This window comes from Elephantulus edwardii, unplaced genomic scaffold (genome assembly GCF_000299155.1).
Source record: "Elephantulus edwardii isolate Elephantulus edwardi_28Jun2011 unplaced genomic scaffold, EleEdw1.0 scaffold00196, whole genome shotgun sequence".
Lineage (NCBI taxonomy): Eukaryota > Metazoa > Chordata > Mammalia > Macroscelidea > Macroscelididae > Elephantulus > Elephantulus edwardii.
In genome coordinates this window covers 77,428-92,898 of record NW_006399946.1, presented here as the reverse complement: position 1 = coordinate 92,898, position 15,471 = coordinate 77,428, and the positions used below count along the sequence as shown (strand labels likewise).

The 15,471-nt window shown below is 40.9% G+C and overlaps 1 protein-coding gene across 1 annotated transcript in view; it reads right to left on the bottom strand.

The window, feature by feature from the left end:
- Positions 1–15,471, bottom strand: part of LOC102867636 (ras-related protein Rab-31-like) — a 316,824-nt gene that overhangs the window by 228,826 nt on the left and 72,527 nt on the right. The window contains exon 2 of the mRNA XM_006897024.1: positions 5,971–6,081. Within this exon, the coding sequence (XP_006897086.1) occupies positions 5,971–6,081 (111 nt within the window). The remainder of the gene's footprint in view (positions 1–5,970; positions 6,082–15,471) is intronic.

Below are 15,471 nucleotides of genomic sequence, written 5' to 3'. Positions count from 1 at the left end.
AATAATTTTGTTAATAAATATCCACAAATGTATAATATACTAAAAAATGTAAATTATAAGCCAATATGTTTGTGTTGTCACTAGTATTGTTACTACTACTAAGAAGCTTAATGTGTTTTCCCCATTTTCTGGCCACATGATCCACATATATCACAAATACCTGCTTAAGGGGCAGTTATGAGTCAGTTCCAACTCTTATGTCAAGAGAACGAAATGAAAAATTAAATAATGCTTCTATTAAAAAATATTTTAATGCTATTTTTATTCCTTTGTTATTTTTTTAGTTGCTACTGTTATATACTGTCAAGTCAACAGCAATTTATAGCAACTCTATGAAAATTATCTGCAAGGGGCCACATGCTTTGCCATCTTCACCATCTCTGACACACTTGAGGCCATTTTTATTGTCATCATGTCAATACATCTTGGTGAGGGTCTTCCTCTCTTATTCTGATGTTCTTCTTCAAAGACTGGCACCTCCTAACAACATGCCCAAAGGATGTGAGACAAAGTTTCACTTTCCTTGCTTCTAAAGAACTGGTTTCACTTTCTCCAAGATAGACTTGTTGTTCACCTGGCAATCCAAGGGATATTCAGTACTTTGCTCTAATACTACAACTCAAAGACGTCAATTCTGTTAGCTGTATTCACTGTCCAGCTCTCTGATGCATAGAAAATAATTGAGAGGATCTTTGAATCAGGAGTATCTTAGCCTTTAAAATTACATCATTGTTCTTTAAACCTCTGGAGATGTCCTTGACAGCAGATTTTCCCAGAAAAGCAACATGAATTGTCTTTTGATTTCTTAACTGCTGGTACTAAGGAAAGATTCAAGTAAGATGAAATCATTGACAATTTCAATCTTTTCTCCATGATACTGATATTGATATTGGCCCAAGGCTAAGGATTTCTGTTTTCTTAATGTTGAGATAGAGTTTATATTGATAGATATAGTCCTTGATCTTTTGCAGCAAACATTTCCAGTCCTCTTTGGCTCAGGAAGCCAATATAAAAAGGCAATACTCTGGGTATTGGCACTGCCTCAATGTATTACTGAGACTTCTGGTGTCTTCTATGAAGATCTATGAAACAATGGCCAGTACAATTACCTTGTAAGTAATCTTTCAGACCCTACATAGCTCTTGAGACATATTTTTCGTTGTTGTGTGGTTTTTAAATTGTTTATTTATTTTAATGAAATTTACAGAGACTTTGGATTTCCATTCATTCATTGTTGCATACTTTCCTCCCTGCCCACCCCTCCCCCAGTTTGCTTTTTCTTTGAAAAGTTTAAAAAAAAAAAAGATCTTTCATTGTTATACAATCCCCCCGCCTCCTAGTCCACTTGATTATGCAGCTTTCATTCTGGACTCTTGTCATGACAGTAATACCTAAACACAGGTTATACACATGGATTTACCTAAAGGTATGCATAGGAATCAGATTGATTACATCTGTGGAAAAAACTGCTGGAAAAGCTCAATATCAGCTGTGAAAACTAGGCCAAGTGCTGATTGTGGAACAGACATCAACTACTCATATGCAAGTTCAAGCTGAAGCTAAGGAAAATTAAATAAAATCCATGGGAACCAAAATATGACCTTGAGTCTATCCCACCTGAATTTCAAATCCATCTCAGGAACAGGTTTGAGGCCTTGAACACCAGTGAGCGAAGACCGGATGAGCTGTGGGAGGATATCAGGAGTATTACCCAGGAAGAGGGCAAAAGGTCATTACAAAGACAGAGAAGGAGGAAAAGACCAAAATAGATGTCAGAAGAGACTCTGAATATTGCACTAGAGCACTGAGAAGCCAAAGCACAGGGAAGAATTCAAAATATTAAAGAGTTGAATAGAAGATTTCAAAAGGCAGCACGGGATGACAAAGCAAAATATTACAATGAAATGTGCAAGGAGCTGGAGTCAGAAAATCAAAAGGGCCAAACTTGCTCAGCATTTCTTAAGTTCAAGGAACTGAGGAACAAATTCAAACCTCGAGTTGCAATACTTAAGGATGTTTTGGAAAAAAAATTTAAAAAAAAAAGAAAAACAAAAAAAAAAAGGATGTTTTGGGCAGAATATTAAATGATCCAGGAAGTATTAAAAGAAGATAGAGTCTACAGTTGTTGTACTGAAAGGAATTGGCACACAGAGAAGAATTTCATAAAACAACATATGAGCAAGAGCCTATGGTGATGAAGGAAGAAGTTCAAGCCGCTTTGAAGGAATTGACAAAAAAAATAGGGTGCCAGGAATTGATGGTACACAGACTGATATATTTCTGCTTAGTGAGCAGATGTGCTCACTAAGTTGTGTCAAGAAATCTGGAGGACAACCACTTGGCCAACTGACTGGAAGATATCTATATTTGTTCCCATTACAAAGAAAGGTGACCCAATACAGTGTGGAAATTATTTAACACTATCATTGATATCACATGCAAGCAAGATTCTGCTGAAGATTATCCAAAAATGACTGGAACAGCATATCAGCAGAGAACTAACAGAAGTGTAGGCTGGCTTTAGTAGGGGTCATGTTACTAGGGATATTGTAGCTAATGTTAGATGGATCTTGGCCGAAAGCAGGGCGTACTAGAGAAATGTCTATCTATGTCATAACGATTATGCAAAGACATCTGACTGTGTGGATCATAACAAACTGTGACTGACTCTGAGAAGAATAGGAATCCCAAAACACTTGATCATGCTAATGCGAAACCTATACTTGGACCAAGAGGCAGTTTCAGAAACACTGAATGGTTCAAAACTGGGAAGGATGTATGCCAGGGATACATCCTATCTTCGTACCTTTTCGACCTATATGCAGAACAGATTATCTGGGAGGTGGGGCTGTGTGAGGAGAAGTGTGGCATCAGGATTGGTGGAAGACTCATCAACAGTCTGTGTTAAGCAGATGACACAACCCTGCTTACTGAACTAAGGAGGACCTTAAACACTAGCCGCAGAAGGTCAAGAATTGCAGCCTTCAATATGTATTGAAGCTCAGTATCAAGAAGACAAAGATTCTCACCACTGGGCCAATTGGCAGCATCAGGACAGATGGTGAAGAGATTGAGACTGTTAACAGCTTTAGTTTGCATGGCTCCACAATCAACACTCTTGACACCAGTAGCCAGGAAATTAAAAGACATATTGAGATGGGAAAGCCTGCTGTTAGGGGCCTCTCCAAAATACTGAAGAGCAAGGGTGTCACTCTGGAGACTAAGGTGCACCTAATACAGGCCATGGTCTTTGCAATCACCTGCTATGTGTCAGAGAGCTGGACAATGACTAGGGAAGATAGAAGGAGAATTGATGCCTTTGAGCTGTGGTGTTGGAAGATTATTGAATATACCATGGACTGCCAAGAAAACAAACAGATTCATCCTGGAGAGGGTTAAACCAGGCTGCTCCTTGGAGTCAAGGATTCTGAAGCTTCGTCTGACATACTTTGGACATGGTCATGTTGCAAGGAGGGACCAGTTCTTGGAGAAGCACGTCATGCTTGGGAGGGTGGAGACACAGTGCAGGAGAGAAAGACCCTCTATGAGGTGGATTGATTCAGTGACTGGGGTAGTGGGGGTAGGTGTGTTGGAGATAGTGAGGTTGGCACAGGATAGAGCAGGGTTTAGGGCTGTTGTACATAGCGTCGCTATGAGTCACAGGAGACTCGGTAGCACCTAAAAACAACATATTCCTCCTAAACAGTTCTCTCTCTCATCTGTTTCAATGCAGTATACCATCTCTTATTTAACCCCTCTCAGCTTCAACCCAACCATGATGTCAGTCCCACTTTACAAGAGTGGTATTATCTGTCCTTTTGTGATTAAGATATTTCACTCAGCATAATGTCCTCCAGGGTACCCATTTTGCATAATATTTCATGAGTTCCTTGTTTTTCAATGCAGCATAGTATTCCATTGTGTGAATATACCACAGCTTTTCTATCCATTCATTTGCTGATGGGCACTTGCATTGTTTCCAACTGTTTGCTATTGTGAACAAAGCTGCAATATACATGCAAATATCTGCTTTGGGGGCAGTTCTGGTTTCTTTAGGGTATATTCCCAATAGTGGAACTGCTGGGTCAAATGGTATTTCTATATGCTACTTTTTGAGAAAGCGCCGTAACTGTTTTCACCATGGTCTTGGTTTTTTATGAACACATTTGTTTGTAGATCTGAAAATGGGATATGGGTGCACAGGGCCATGAGTGTCTCTTTGAAACGGCCAGGAGAGAGAATAGCACAGCCCATCACCACCCCAGAGCAGAAAGCAGATAAATAGTCCATAGCCCAACTCCATGATGCCTCTAGAGATACACTAGCAGCAAGAGATTCATTTATTCATTGTAGACTCACAGTTATGTTACCAAGAATGAGGCTTATTAGGGAAGTAACTTAAAGAGTGGGATATGCAGAGTATCTCACAACACAAGTCCAGGCTAAGTCTAGCAGTCCCAAGACATAAATAATTCCTCAGTTAGTCCAGGCTCTGTTCTAGTTTGACATTCAAATCCAAATCATCCAACAAGCTTTGCCTCAGAGAAGTTATAAGTCAATTTCTCCTTCAAGCATCCGGCAAAAATAGCAAAAACCTTTAACTGTAGTTTTTATCTTATGGCTCCTCTGCTTACATCTTGCCACAATTTTTCCACAGCAATGCCATAGTTTCTCCACCACCATCACAAGGGCCACACCACCAAGGTCTTACTTTCAACAGGGTCTTGTTTCAGTCTCCCTCAAATAGTGTCCACTGCAACTCTAGTTCTTCAGTATGGGAAGCCCTCTTACACTTACACAGTATCACAGCTGTTGATAATTTACAAAACCATGTATCTGCAGTTAAAGTAGCTGGAGATCAGAGGGGGGTTAAGACAATAGCTAAAAATAGCCAGCTTTTTGGCTAATATTGCAGTGTGTTTTCTTTGTAAATAGAGTAAACTCTCAGACTCTACATAGTTCTTAAGACATTTTTATGAACATGTTTCCTAAGCCATTTTTTTTAATTTTTTTTTTATTATTTTGTGTGTCTGTGTACCATCAAATCAGATCTGAGTGGTACAGGAGGAGATTGTCCCTCCTTTCCCGGCAGAGCATCTCGTGGATTCGAACCATGCACCTCTGGGATTGCAGTGCAGCTTCTTGCCACTAGGCCACCAGAGCTCCCCACCTAAGCCATTTTTGAAACATAAAATTTGACACATGTACATGCCTAACCCTTGGTCTGTTAATCAATTGAGACAGACTTAAGTGCTTAATCCCTAACATGAATTTTATCCACCTTCATTTGACAATCTCTTCTGTTATCATCAATACAACAAGGCTCCTCAGAGAGGAAGTAAGGTATCATTCTCCATAAAGAGTTTATCTTTAGGGTGAAAAAATTATGAGGGATATGTGTAAAGAAATGAAGGTAGCCATTTGAAAAATAGCCCTGCAAAAAGCACATGCAGCCAGACGATCCATCAGAAAAGAGAAGGTGGACTAGGAAAGCCCTTGACCTTCCAAAGTCCAGGTCTGAAAATGCAGCAGTATACTGTCACCCTCCACAATCATCTGAAAAGTGGAAACACCAGCCTTAGATCAAACCAGAACAAAAATGGACATGCTCCACGGACTGTTTGGACAGGTACATGTGACAACATGTCCTAGGTACACTCAGCAGGCAAGTTAAAAGAAGAATCCTAGAACATATCCAACTGAATATAAAGCAGACATAATTTGCAAAAAGATAAAGGAAATGGCCTTTAGTTGCAGCATTTGGAAGGCTGGCCAGGGAAAACAATAACTAAGAAGGATAATAAACCTCCGTACTTTGGTCAGAAATTTGTCATAACCTTAGATCTGGGACAGATTTTAATTGGCTGAAATGAGCACTATGCCCTGCTGAAAGCCTCAGACACTCAGAGAGGGACCTCTCATGTGTTTTAAAAGGGAAAAATATGAAGGAAAATAACATACAGAACTCACCCAATAGTCGGGCTGATGTTGTGGTCAAAGTGATCCTGGACAAATCGGCACACGATGCTTGATTTCCCAACCCCAGTGTCCTGGAAAGGAATGAGGATACAGCCATGAGGCCTGAGGAGGGCAAATTCAGATGCAAAGCAAACAAGAAGCATAATGAGAGAGGTTTTCTGATTGGAGAACTGAGGGGAAGAGAGAAAGGGTACTACTGCCTTCTGTTTTTTAGCATTTTGTATAATGAAGTCACATTGACTTCATAGGAATAAAAAACACATGATAAAAATACAGGAACATGGCCCACATAAACACAGCAAACTAGACCAGCATGTTTATGAGACATATATTGCCAGAAATTTGAACATTTTTGCAACATGGTAATACACATTGTTTTGATAGAATAATTTTTTTCAAAACTCAAGCACTAAAAAAAGAAAATGTTTCTCTAAGTATACCCTATACAACAATGAATTCTAGTTTCTACATTTCTAACATTTCTCTTTAGGATCTGATAACCATATAATCTCCAATTCTGCCTATTTATGGAAAGGTCTCATCTCCAAACTTTCACTACAAATTAACTCTTTAAAGTAGATTAAAAGATAAGTCCAAGTATACATTGGAAATGGCACACAGAAGCTAAAATCCACCCCTTTTCAAAACTTTGTAAAATCATTTTAAAAACAAAGACATAAATTTGTTAGATGAAGGAAACAGGCAGGTAACTTGCACCAGATGAGACATATCAACAAATTCAGAGGATTAAAAGCAGACTAACAGGGAAAAGCTGACACTTCAGGGTCTGAAAGGAGAGACAAGGAGAAGCTGGTAGGTTTGAGTTACAGACAGTGAGAGGACAGGAAAAGCTGGAGGGCAAGGGCAGAAGCAGGTGAGATGACAGGCTGCACAAAATCATCATCCTGGACTCTGTGCCCCATCACTGGCAGACAGGAACATGACTCTGGGAAACCTGCATCAGAGGAGACCAGCAGTGCTTGGGGCCCTTCAGGCACAGCCTGGAGGGGTATAGAGCAATCCTCAAGACAAATCATCCGAAGTCAAAATACCTACACGTGTGGATCATGCCAGCCCTTTCTTCTGGTACCTCTCAGTTTATATTACCCTGGTCTCCAATGAAGATCCTGGCATTTGGGACCCACCAGCTGTAGGCCACGTGTACAATGCTAGCAAAGCCTGTCCACAAAGAGCTCCAAGTCTGCTTAATAGTCTGAGTTAAAGGGTACTAAGTATTTGTATTGTAAAAGAGTGTTCACAGAACGAGATGTATCTCAGAAATTAAAAACATCAGTGGTAGAGACGAAATAAGTCAGGAAATAACCCACAAAATAGACTAGTACAGTTGTCAACATCTTCTGAGAGAGATGGCAAGGCAGGTAGAAGGAGTGGTCACCAAAGGTCATCGTCACGACAAAGGTCACACTGCCAGGCTCTTATGAGGAAGGATCACAGGGACATGGTATGTTGAGGCCTCAAAGTGAAGGACACTAGATATATTTAGCCCAGTTTCTTTCTCAGAGATGTTAGGGGTTTTATCCCCAACACTGACATGTAACACCAATTGATTTTCAATCTTAATTGTTTGTGTGTATGTACACAGTTGTGTGTGCGTGTGGGGGGATAGAGGACACAACACAATTACAGCCAATCTGGGGCTCTGCCTGGGCTCTGAAGTCACAAGGAAGGACAGTGTCCACTGCTGCATATCTGCAGTGTACAAATTGCTGCCCATGACAACAGAATGAAAACAACAGCCGCTAAGATTCCAAATCAAAGCTGCTGCTACTTCTGAGCAGTGTCGCAGTCTACGGTCCAGCTAATGTTCCTTCACAGTACCCACAATCCCAAGCACAACTCGGGTTTTCCACTCTTGGCTGCTCATAAAATCCTTTGTAAATGGCTAGGTCCTTACCATACAATACCACAGAAATTCAAAACAACTGCTGAAGATAAAAATATCTCTGCTGTGCCACCCATGTTTATTGCAGCTTTGTTCACAATAGCAAGGAGTTGGAAACAACCTAGGAGCCCATCAACAAACGAATGGATAGAGAAGCTGTGGTATATTCACACAGTGGAATACTATGCTGCACTGAAAAACAAGGAACTCATGCAATATTATTCAAAATGGTTGACTCTAGAGAACATTATGCTGAGTGAAATATCCCAGTCACAAAAGGACAAATATTGTGTGGTGCCACTGTTGTAAAACAGGACTGACCTGGGGTTGGGAAGAGACTGAGTAAGATGAGTTCAATAATGTATATTGCACTGAAACAGAGGAGGGAGAAAACTGTTTAAAAGAGATATGTGATTAGGTATTTCTGTCATGACAGGAGTCTAGAGCACTGGCTACATGGCGGAGTGGACCTGGGGGAGGGTTTGTAAAACAGTGAAGGGAATTTTTCTTTTACTTTTCCAAGAGGGTAGTGTTCTGGGAGGAGCCTTGGGAGGGGAGAAATGTGCAACAATGAATGAGTGGAAATCCAAAGCCTCTGTAAATTTTTACTGAAATTAATAACAAATTTAAATTAAAAAAAATTAAGTTAGAGTAAGGATGGCAATGGATTTATAACTGCTCATGCTAATAACACTATATTGTGCCATGGAGGAGGAATAGTGTAACTGTATCCACATTTACAATATTCTTCTTACCAAAACCACTTATGGAAAATAAGAACTGCATTGGAACAAGTATCTGTGGATTGGAAATGATCATATTGTTAATATTTCCAGCCTTAAGCTTAAAAGACTATAATGTTCAAAATTATTTGTTATACATTTGCTTACATTTTTCCCTCTTTTAACAACTGGGATCTAGAGGGAAGAGAAAAGACCAGAGAATGGCCAAAATTATTGGGGCAGCTATTGCTGCCAGTTTAGGGCCTGTGTCAGGAAAAGGAAGTCTTACTCATATACAGTGCCACCCAAAGGTAATAAGGGAGGTCAGAATTGCTTCCACTGTGGAAAGCTGGGCCACTACAGTAGACAGTGTCACAGACGAGAGCCACAGATAGGCAAGGGAGTAGAGAGGAAGCTCCCACTCACTTGCTTTAAGTGTGAATCTGAAGGACACTTGACCAAGGGTGGCCCACATCAGGTCCTCGTGGCTGACAGGACTGACAGGTCCCTGCTCCCAGTTGGAAACAAAGGAGGTTGCTTCTATGATTTAGATCCTCCCAGCAGAGATGTGGGTGAGCATTAACATTACTGGTAAGTATATCCGTTTTCTCCTGGACACAAGAACCTACTATTTGGTCCTAAAACCATTCTGAGGTCCCAACTCTTCTCACTATTTATTAGTGGTTGGAATTGATGGAAAACCTCATAAGCATTTCCTTACTTCACCTCTGCCTTGCATGAGGACTTCTGAGTTGTAAAACAACACAGTGGTAGATGGAATTTGGTCCAGGACTTAAGACCAATAAATGACATAGTTGAGCCTCTACATTTTGTGGTTCCTAACCTTTATACTATAATAGACAAAGTGCTAGTCTATAGGCCTTCTATTGTAAGAACTACCTTCCTTCTGTAACTTGATTTGTGCCACTATTAGAGCCTCTACTTGGAATATTATTGCTTTTTAATTTTTTACTCATGTATGTTTAACTTGTTAGTTAAATTTGTGTCTTCTAGGCTGCAATACTTCCATGATATATCTTCAAGGATATGAACATGTACAGCTAAGCACAATTGATAACAGTGCATCTAAATTCCAAAATCAATCTCCATAACAGTCTATGTGTTTCCTATTGCCAAAGGGGCCCTTTAGAGTAGTGAGAGAAGATCTTCACCCTGAAACCTACAGCATCCCTTTTCAGCAGGAAATAGCTAAGAGAATAAGCCGTCCCCTTTTCCTTATGAATCAGGGTGAAGTCTCTCTCAGGGAGGAGTGATTGGGAATGGCAAAAGACACACTGACAAAGGAGATTAATCAGAACTGGCTTTGACAAGCACTGTGGCAACTGGACAATTAAAATAAACTTTCAAGGGGGAAAAAAAAGAGGAACGAACTGGGGAGGAGGGTAGAGAAAATAGTGCAACAATAAATGAATGGAAACCCAAAATCTCTATAAGTGTTCATTAAAATTAATAAAATTTAATTAAAAAAAATCTCTGCTGGAAGTACTCTATCCCAAGGAGGGCTGTGCTTTACAAGCTATAGAGTGGGCAGGATGGATCTCTCCACCACAGACCATAGTGGCTTTTTTTTTCTGTTTTGTCATAGGTGTATAGGTCCCCCTGACTCCACCACAAAACTCTGAAATGCATTCTTCATGAGAAAAGCTGGTTACCACCTGCCCTGTTTGTCTAGCAAAGACAGGTGAGCTGTGCCAGCTTCTACTTCCATGAGTCCTTCTCCTTCCCTCCAGGTCCTGCTTCTTGGTCATGGTTTGGGAATTTTCCTTCTCAGGGTCCAGGCACTCACTCAGTCTTCATTTATCCAACAAGTGCACTGGCCTTTATGGACTGAAGCAGTTACCTGCTGAGGAGGTGATGGGCACCAAGAAGAGGTAAGACCAGTCACACAGAGGCCAGGGATCACCCCAGAGTCCGGGGGCCAATTGTTACTATTGCCTCCCAAGATTTGGTCCTACTTTGCTCCTCTTGGTATCTTCAGTTTACACATTGTCTCTTCCTGTTGCCAAGTTCTGAACTCCATTTCTCTGCAATGCTACAGCTTGCCCAGTGTAAGGGGGCATCCTCTTCACAGTTCAAGGCCACTCTCACTCAGTCCCCGTGGGTGGGATGTTTGACAATACAGGGGCTGCTCTATCTTGGAAGCACGATCCTGTTATCTCTCCATCTACTCTCCCCAAGGACACTGCTCAGAACAATCGACCCTGAATCCCCAAAGCACCCAACAAAGTCTGGAATGAAGCACTCAAAATGCTCTTGAAAATGAGAATTACAAAGCCAAGGTGATATTATCCAGTGCTTCTTACTGTATTCTAGGAAAGATTCATGCTGATATACTGGCTTTTCTGAACAGTTAACGCAGCAAGGCCTATGAAAATGCAGATTTAGTTCTTCAACCAAATACATTCAGGGTTTTTCTCCCCCCACCCTCCAAACATTTTTTCTCTTTTATACATTTGATAGGGCAAAAGGCCAGGGAAAGTTTTAATTTGTCTGAGAAGAGAAATATTCTTACCAATAAGCTGGACCACAGTATCCTCTCTGGCCAGTAAGCCTGTGGCAGCCCCAAAATTCAGCTGCAAGTCCCCACATCCCTGGGCCCCTATCTCCCTGCCAGTGCCTGCCCTTCCTTGGCTGTCCACGAGGGGAAGACCCTGCTCAAGCTATGGGTCAGGAACAGCCTAAGCCTGGGCACTGGCCACTCTTCATGAATCACTTAGCTCTTTTTCTTTTTATGATGGAACCTTATTCAGACTTTGACACTCCCAGACAGCCTAGGAAAACACCAGGGAACCATAGCACTGCCATGTGAAGAAGACACAAGGTTAAAGCAGGAAAAGAGAAATTGTCTAGCAATGAAGAAATGTTTGTTAATAGGGAGGAAAGACAGTGGGGTGTCTGCCAGAACTCTCTCAAGCCCACACTACTATTTCTGGACTGAATGATGGCAACACACACACACGACTCTAGGAATGTCACCACCCATCTTAGCCAAGGCTCTAGTGTTATAAGAAGAAGCTGTGTGACATTCTTGATGTCACAGAGCTGGTTGTTAGTAAAGTCAGAACCAAATGTTCTAAATCTAAGTCAAGTTCACTAAGATTCTCACAGGATAAATCAGCTTCCCTGCAGTTGAAAATCTCTCTCAAAACAAAGTTTGGTTTTCTAAAACTCTCAAGAAATACTTTTGTTGCTGTTTTCTAATTTTACTTCAGGAATCCTGGGTAGATCAAGCGGTTAATCCTTGGCCCCTAGCAAAAGACTGGCACTTGAAATGCACGTGGGTCTCAGGAGACAAGCCTGTGACCTACTTCTGCAAGTGCAATGGGGACCCCTCAAAAACCTCCAATGAAGTGACTCTACACACATGGGATCGCCACCAGTCACAGTCCATCCAATGGCAGCAATGAAACGTTTCACATCACTTGACTCAAATGAAAGAAATCAGAGCCACGTGATGCTATTCTGCTGCTGCTGTAAGAGAAGCCTGCAGAGGAGGCATCAGATTAAAACCAACTCAGACCCACCAACCATGAATCAAGTTTAGCAAAAGTTCCCCTATGAGATAATCAGTTTCATTCTCATTTTTATCATAATGATCAGATGTCTGCTGAATCTACCAATATTTGGAATATCCACTTATTTGGGAATTGATATTCATTTCTCATAAATTAGAGTTCTGATAGCCTACTGAATAATGAGCTACACTGTCAACCTAAAGGCACACAGTTTGAATCCACCTGCCACACTGTGGAGAAAGACAGGCAATCTCCTCCTTGTGATTTACAGCCTCTGAGAACTCGTTGGTGGGTCAGCTATAAGTCCATTTCAACTCAACAGCACACAAAAAGAATTACTCATATAAATTATTATTTTGTGCTGATAACACAATTCTGGAAAGAAAAATTCTGAATGACAAATTTTCCAATGTGAATCATCACATTTATTAATCATATTAAATCTGTAATTATGAAATTATAAACCAAAAATCTCAGGCTGCAATAAAGTAAAACTCTGACACTACCAAATTCTAGAATCAAGACTAAAATTTAACTGAACTTGTCTGTGGACTTTTACAAAGACCTTCAAAAGGAGGGTTTCCTATTTTTTTAAATGTTATTGTTGTAGTTGAGCTGAGAATGACTCACAGTAACCCTCTATATATAAACCTTGTCCTATCCTGTGCTATCCTCATCATCTCTTCACATTGTTACACTCACTGTGTCAATTCATCTCAGAAAGAATCTTCCCCTTCTTTCATGATCTTACACTTTTCCAAGCATGATGCCCTTCTCGCTAAGGACTAGCCCCTGCTAACAACATGTCCAAAGTATCTGAGACAAAGTTTCACCATCTTTGCCTCTAATCTGCCCTAGCTGAACTTTGTCCAAGACATATTTGTTTATTCTCTTTGCATTCCATGGGATATTCAGTATTCTTCTCAAACAAAACAACCCAAGGGCATCAATTCTTCTATCACCTTTATTCACCGTCCAGCTCTCAGATGCATTTTAGGCAAACAGATTAATTACAAATACCTAATTCTGCTCTCAAAGTCAAGCAGTGGTACAAATGGCTGCGAGCCAAAAAATCTGAAAGTTCAAATCCATCCACAGGTACCTCAGAATGGCCTTGTGATCTTCTTCTGAAAATTCAGCCAGTAAAAGCTCTATACAACACCACTCTATTCTGTGTTATGAGCAGGAAATAAAGTAATTTGCTGTAAAACATATTATAGAAAATATTATAAATTTGTTTTGAAACATAAACAAAAGAAGAAAAAATAAATATGTTAAGAATTTGCCATGTTATATGTTAGAAATAATGTTAAGAATTTGCTGTTATATGTTAGAAAATATGTTAGGAATATTCATGAAAAATAGACTAAACAGTTTGATATGCATAAACAGGCCTTAGAGGCCTTAGGGCCTCCTGGCCTCAACATTTGTAAACCTCTGATAAGGGAATGTAACTTGTTACTGCTCATGGTGCTAACGAACCATAACTTGTATTGAACATGACTGGTCAAACTCATATTGTTATTCAACATGTCCCACTCAGTATGTCCCACTTGCCTCACAATAATGTAAACTGGGGAAGCTAAAGTAGAAAAACTCTGGCTGTACCCAGCAGATCTCTCTGCACTTCTGCCAAAGACAATGAGCTAACCACTGAAGACCCAAAGGCTCTTCTCAGAGCCAAAGACTCAAAGGCTCTTTTCAAAGCCAAGGACTCTGGCCACACCAATGGACATGAGCTGCTGAGACCACTGAGGTCTCTGGCCACACTGAGGAACATGAGCTGCTGAGACAGTTGAAGCCTCTGGCCACACTCACAGACATGAGCTGCCAAGACTGCTGAGGACTCTGGCCACACTGATGAACATAAGCTGCTGAGACAGCACAGGACTCTGGCCACACTGATAGACATGAGCTGATAAGACAGCTGAAGACCCTGGCTACACGAATGGCTGTGAACTATGGACCCAGGCCAGTGGCTCTGAACTACTGAACCAGCCAAGGACTCTGATCAGACCAGTGGCCATGAAGACCAAGGAAACAAGTTAGGCTTCCCCAGGGGTGAGTGTTCCCACTATGCTATGAAATATGTTAATATGAATTTATTAATAGCAACATAGATAATTTTCAGTTAACTGTTAATGCTTACTATGAATTAATGAATCAATATGTTCTGATGAATTTATGAACTACAATGTAGGTAAATTGGAATTAACTGTTTAATGCTTCTTGTTGTTGTTATGTGCCATCGAGTCATTTGTGACTCATAGCGACCCTATGGACAACAGGTGTAAACCCTGCTCTATCCTGTGCCAAGTGCATTGCCTCTGACACACCCATCCCGATTACCCCAGTCACTGAATCAATCCACCTCATAGAGGGTCTTCCCCTCCTGTGCTGTCCCTCCACCCTACCAAGCATGATGTCCCTCTCCAAGGACCCGTCTCTCCTTACAACATGTCCAAAGTATTTCAGACGAAGCCCGAGAATCCTTCCTCCAAGGAATAGCCTGGTTTAACCCTCTCCAGGATGAATCTGCTTCTTTTCTAGGTAGTCCATGGTACATTCAGTACTCTTCTCCAGCACCACAGCTCAAAGGCATCAATTCTCCTTCTGTCCTCCCTCGTCATTGTCCAACTCTCTGATGAATAACAAGTGATTGCAATGACCATGGCCTATATCAGGCGCAACTTAGTTTCCAGAGAGACATCATTGCTCTTGAGTACTTTAGAGAGGTCCCTAACAGCAGACTTTTCCATCGAAATACGTTTTTTTATTTCCTGACTGCTGGTGCCAAGAGTGTTGACTGTGGAGCCGAGCAAACTGAAGCTGTGAACAATCTCAATCTCTTTGCCATCCATCCTGATGCTACCAATTGGTCCAGTGGTGAGAATCTTTGTCTTCTTGACATTGAGCCTCAGTCCAGACTGAAGGCTGTAGTCCTTGACCCTCTACAGCAAGTGTATAATGCTTACTATGAATTAATGAATCAGTGTGGAAACTACAAAACAATATCATTGATTTCACATGCAAGCAAGATTCTACTGAAGATTATCCAAAAACAATGGGAACAGTACATTAGCAGAGAACTACCAGAAGTCCAGGCTGGGTTTAGAAGGGGTCATGGTACTAGGGATACTGTTGCTGATGTTAGATGGATCTTAGCTGAAAACAGAGAATACCAGAAGAATGTCTATCTGTGTTTCATTGATTATGCAAAGGCATTTAACTGCGTGTATCATAACAAACTGTGGCTGACTATGAGAAGAATGGGAATCCCAGAACATTTAATAGTGCTAATGCGAAACCTATACTTGGACCAAGAGGCAGT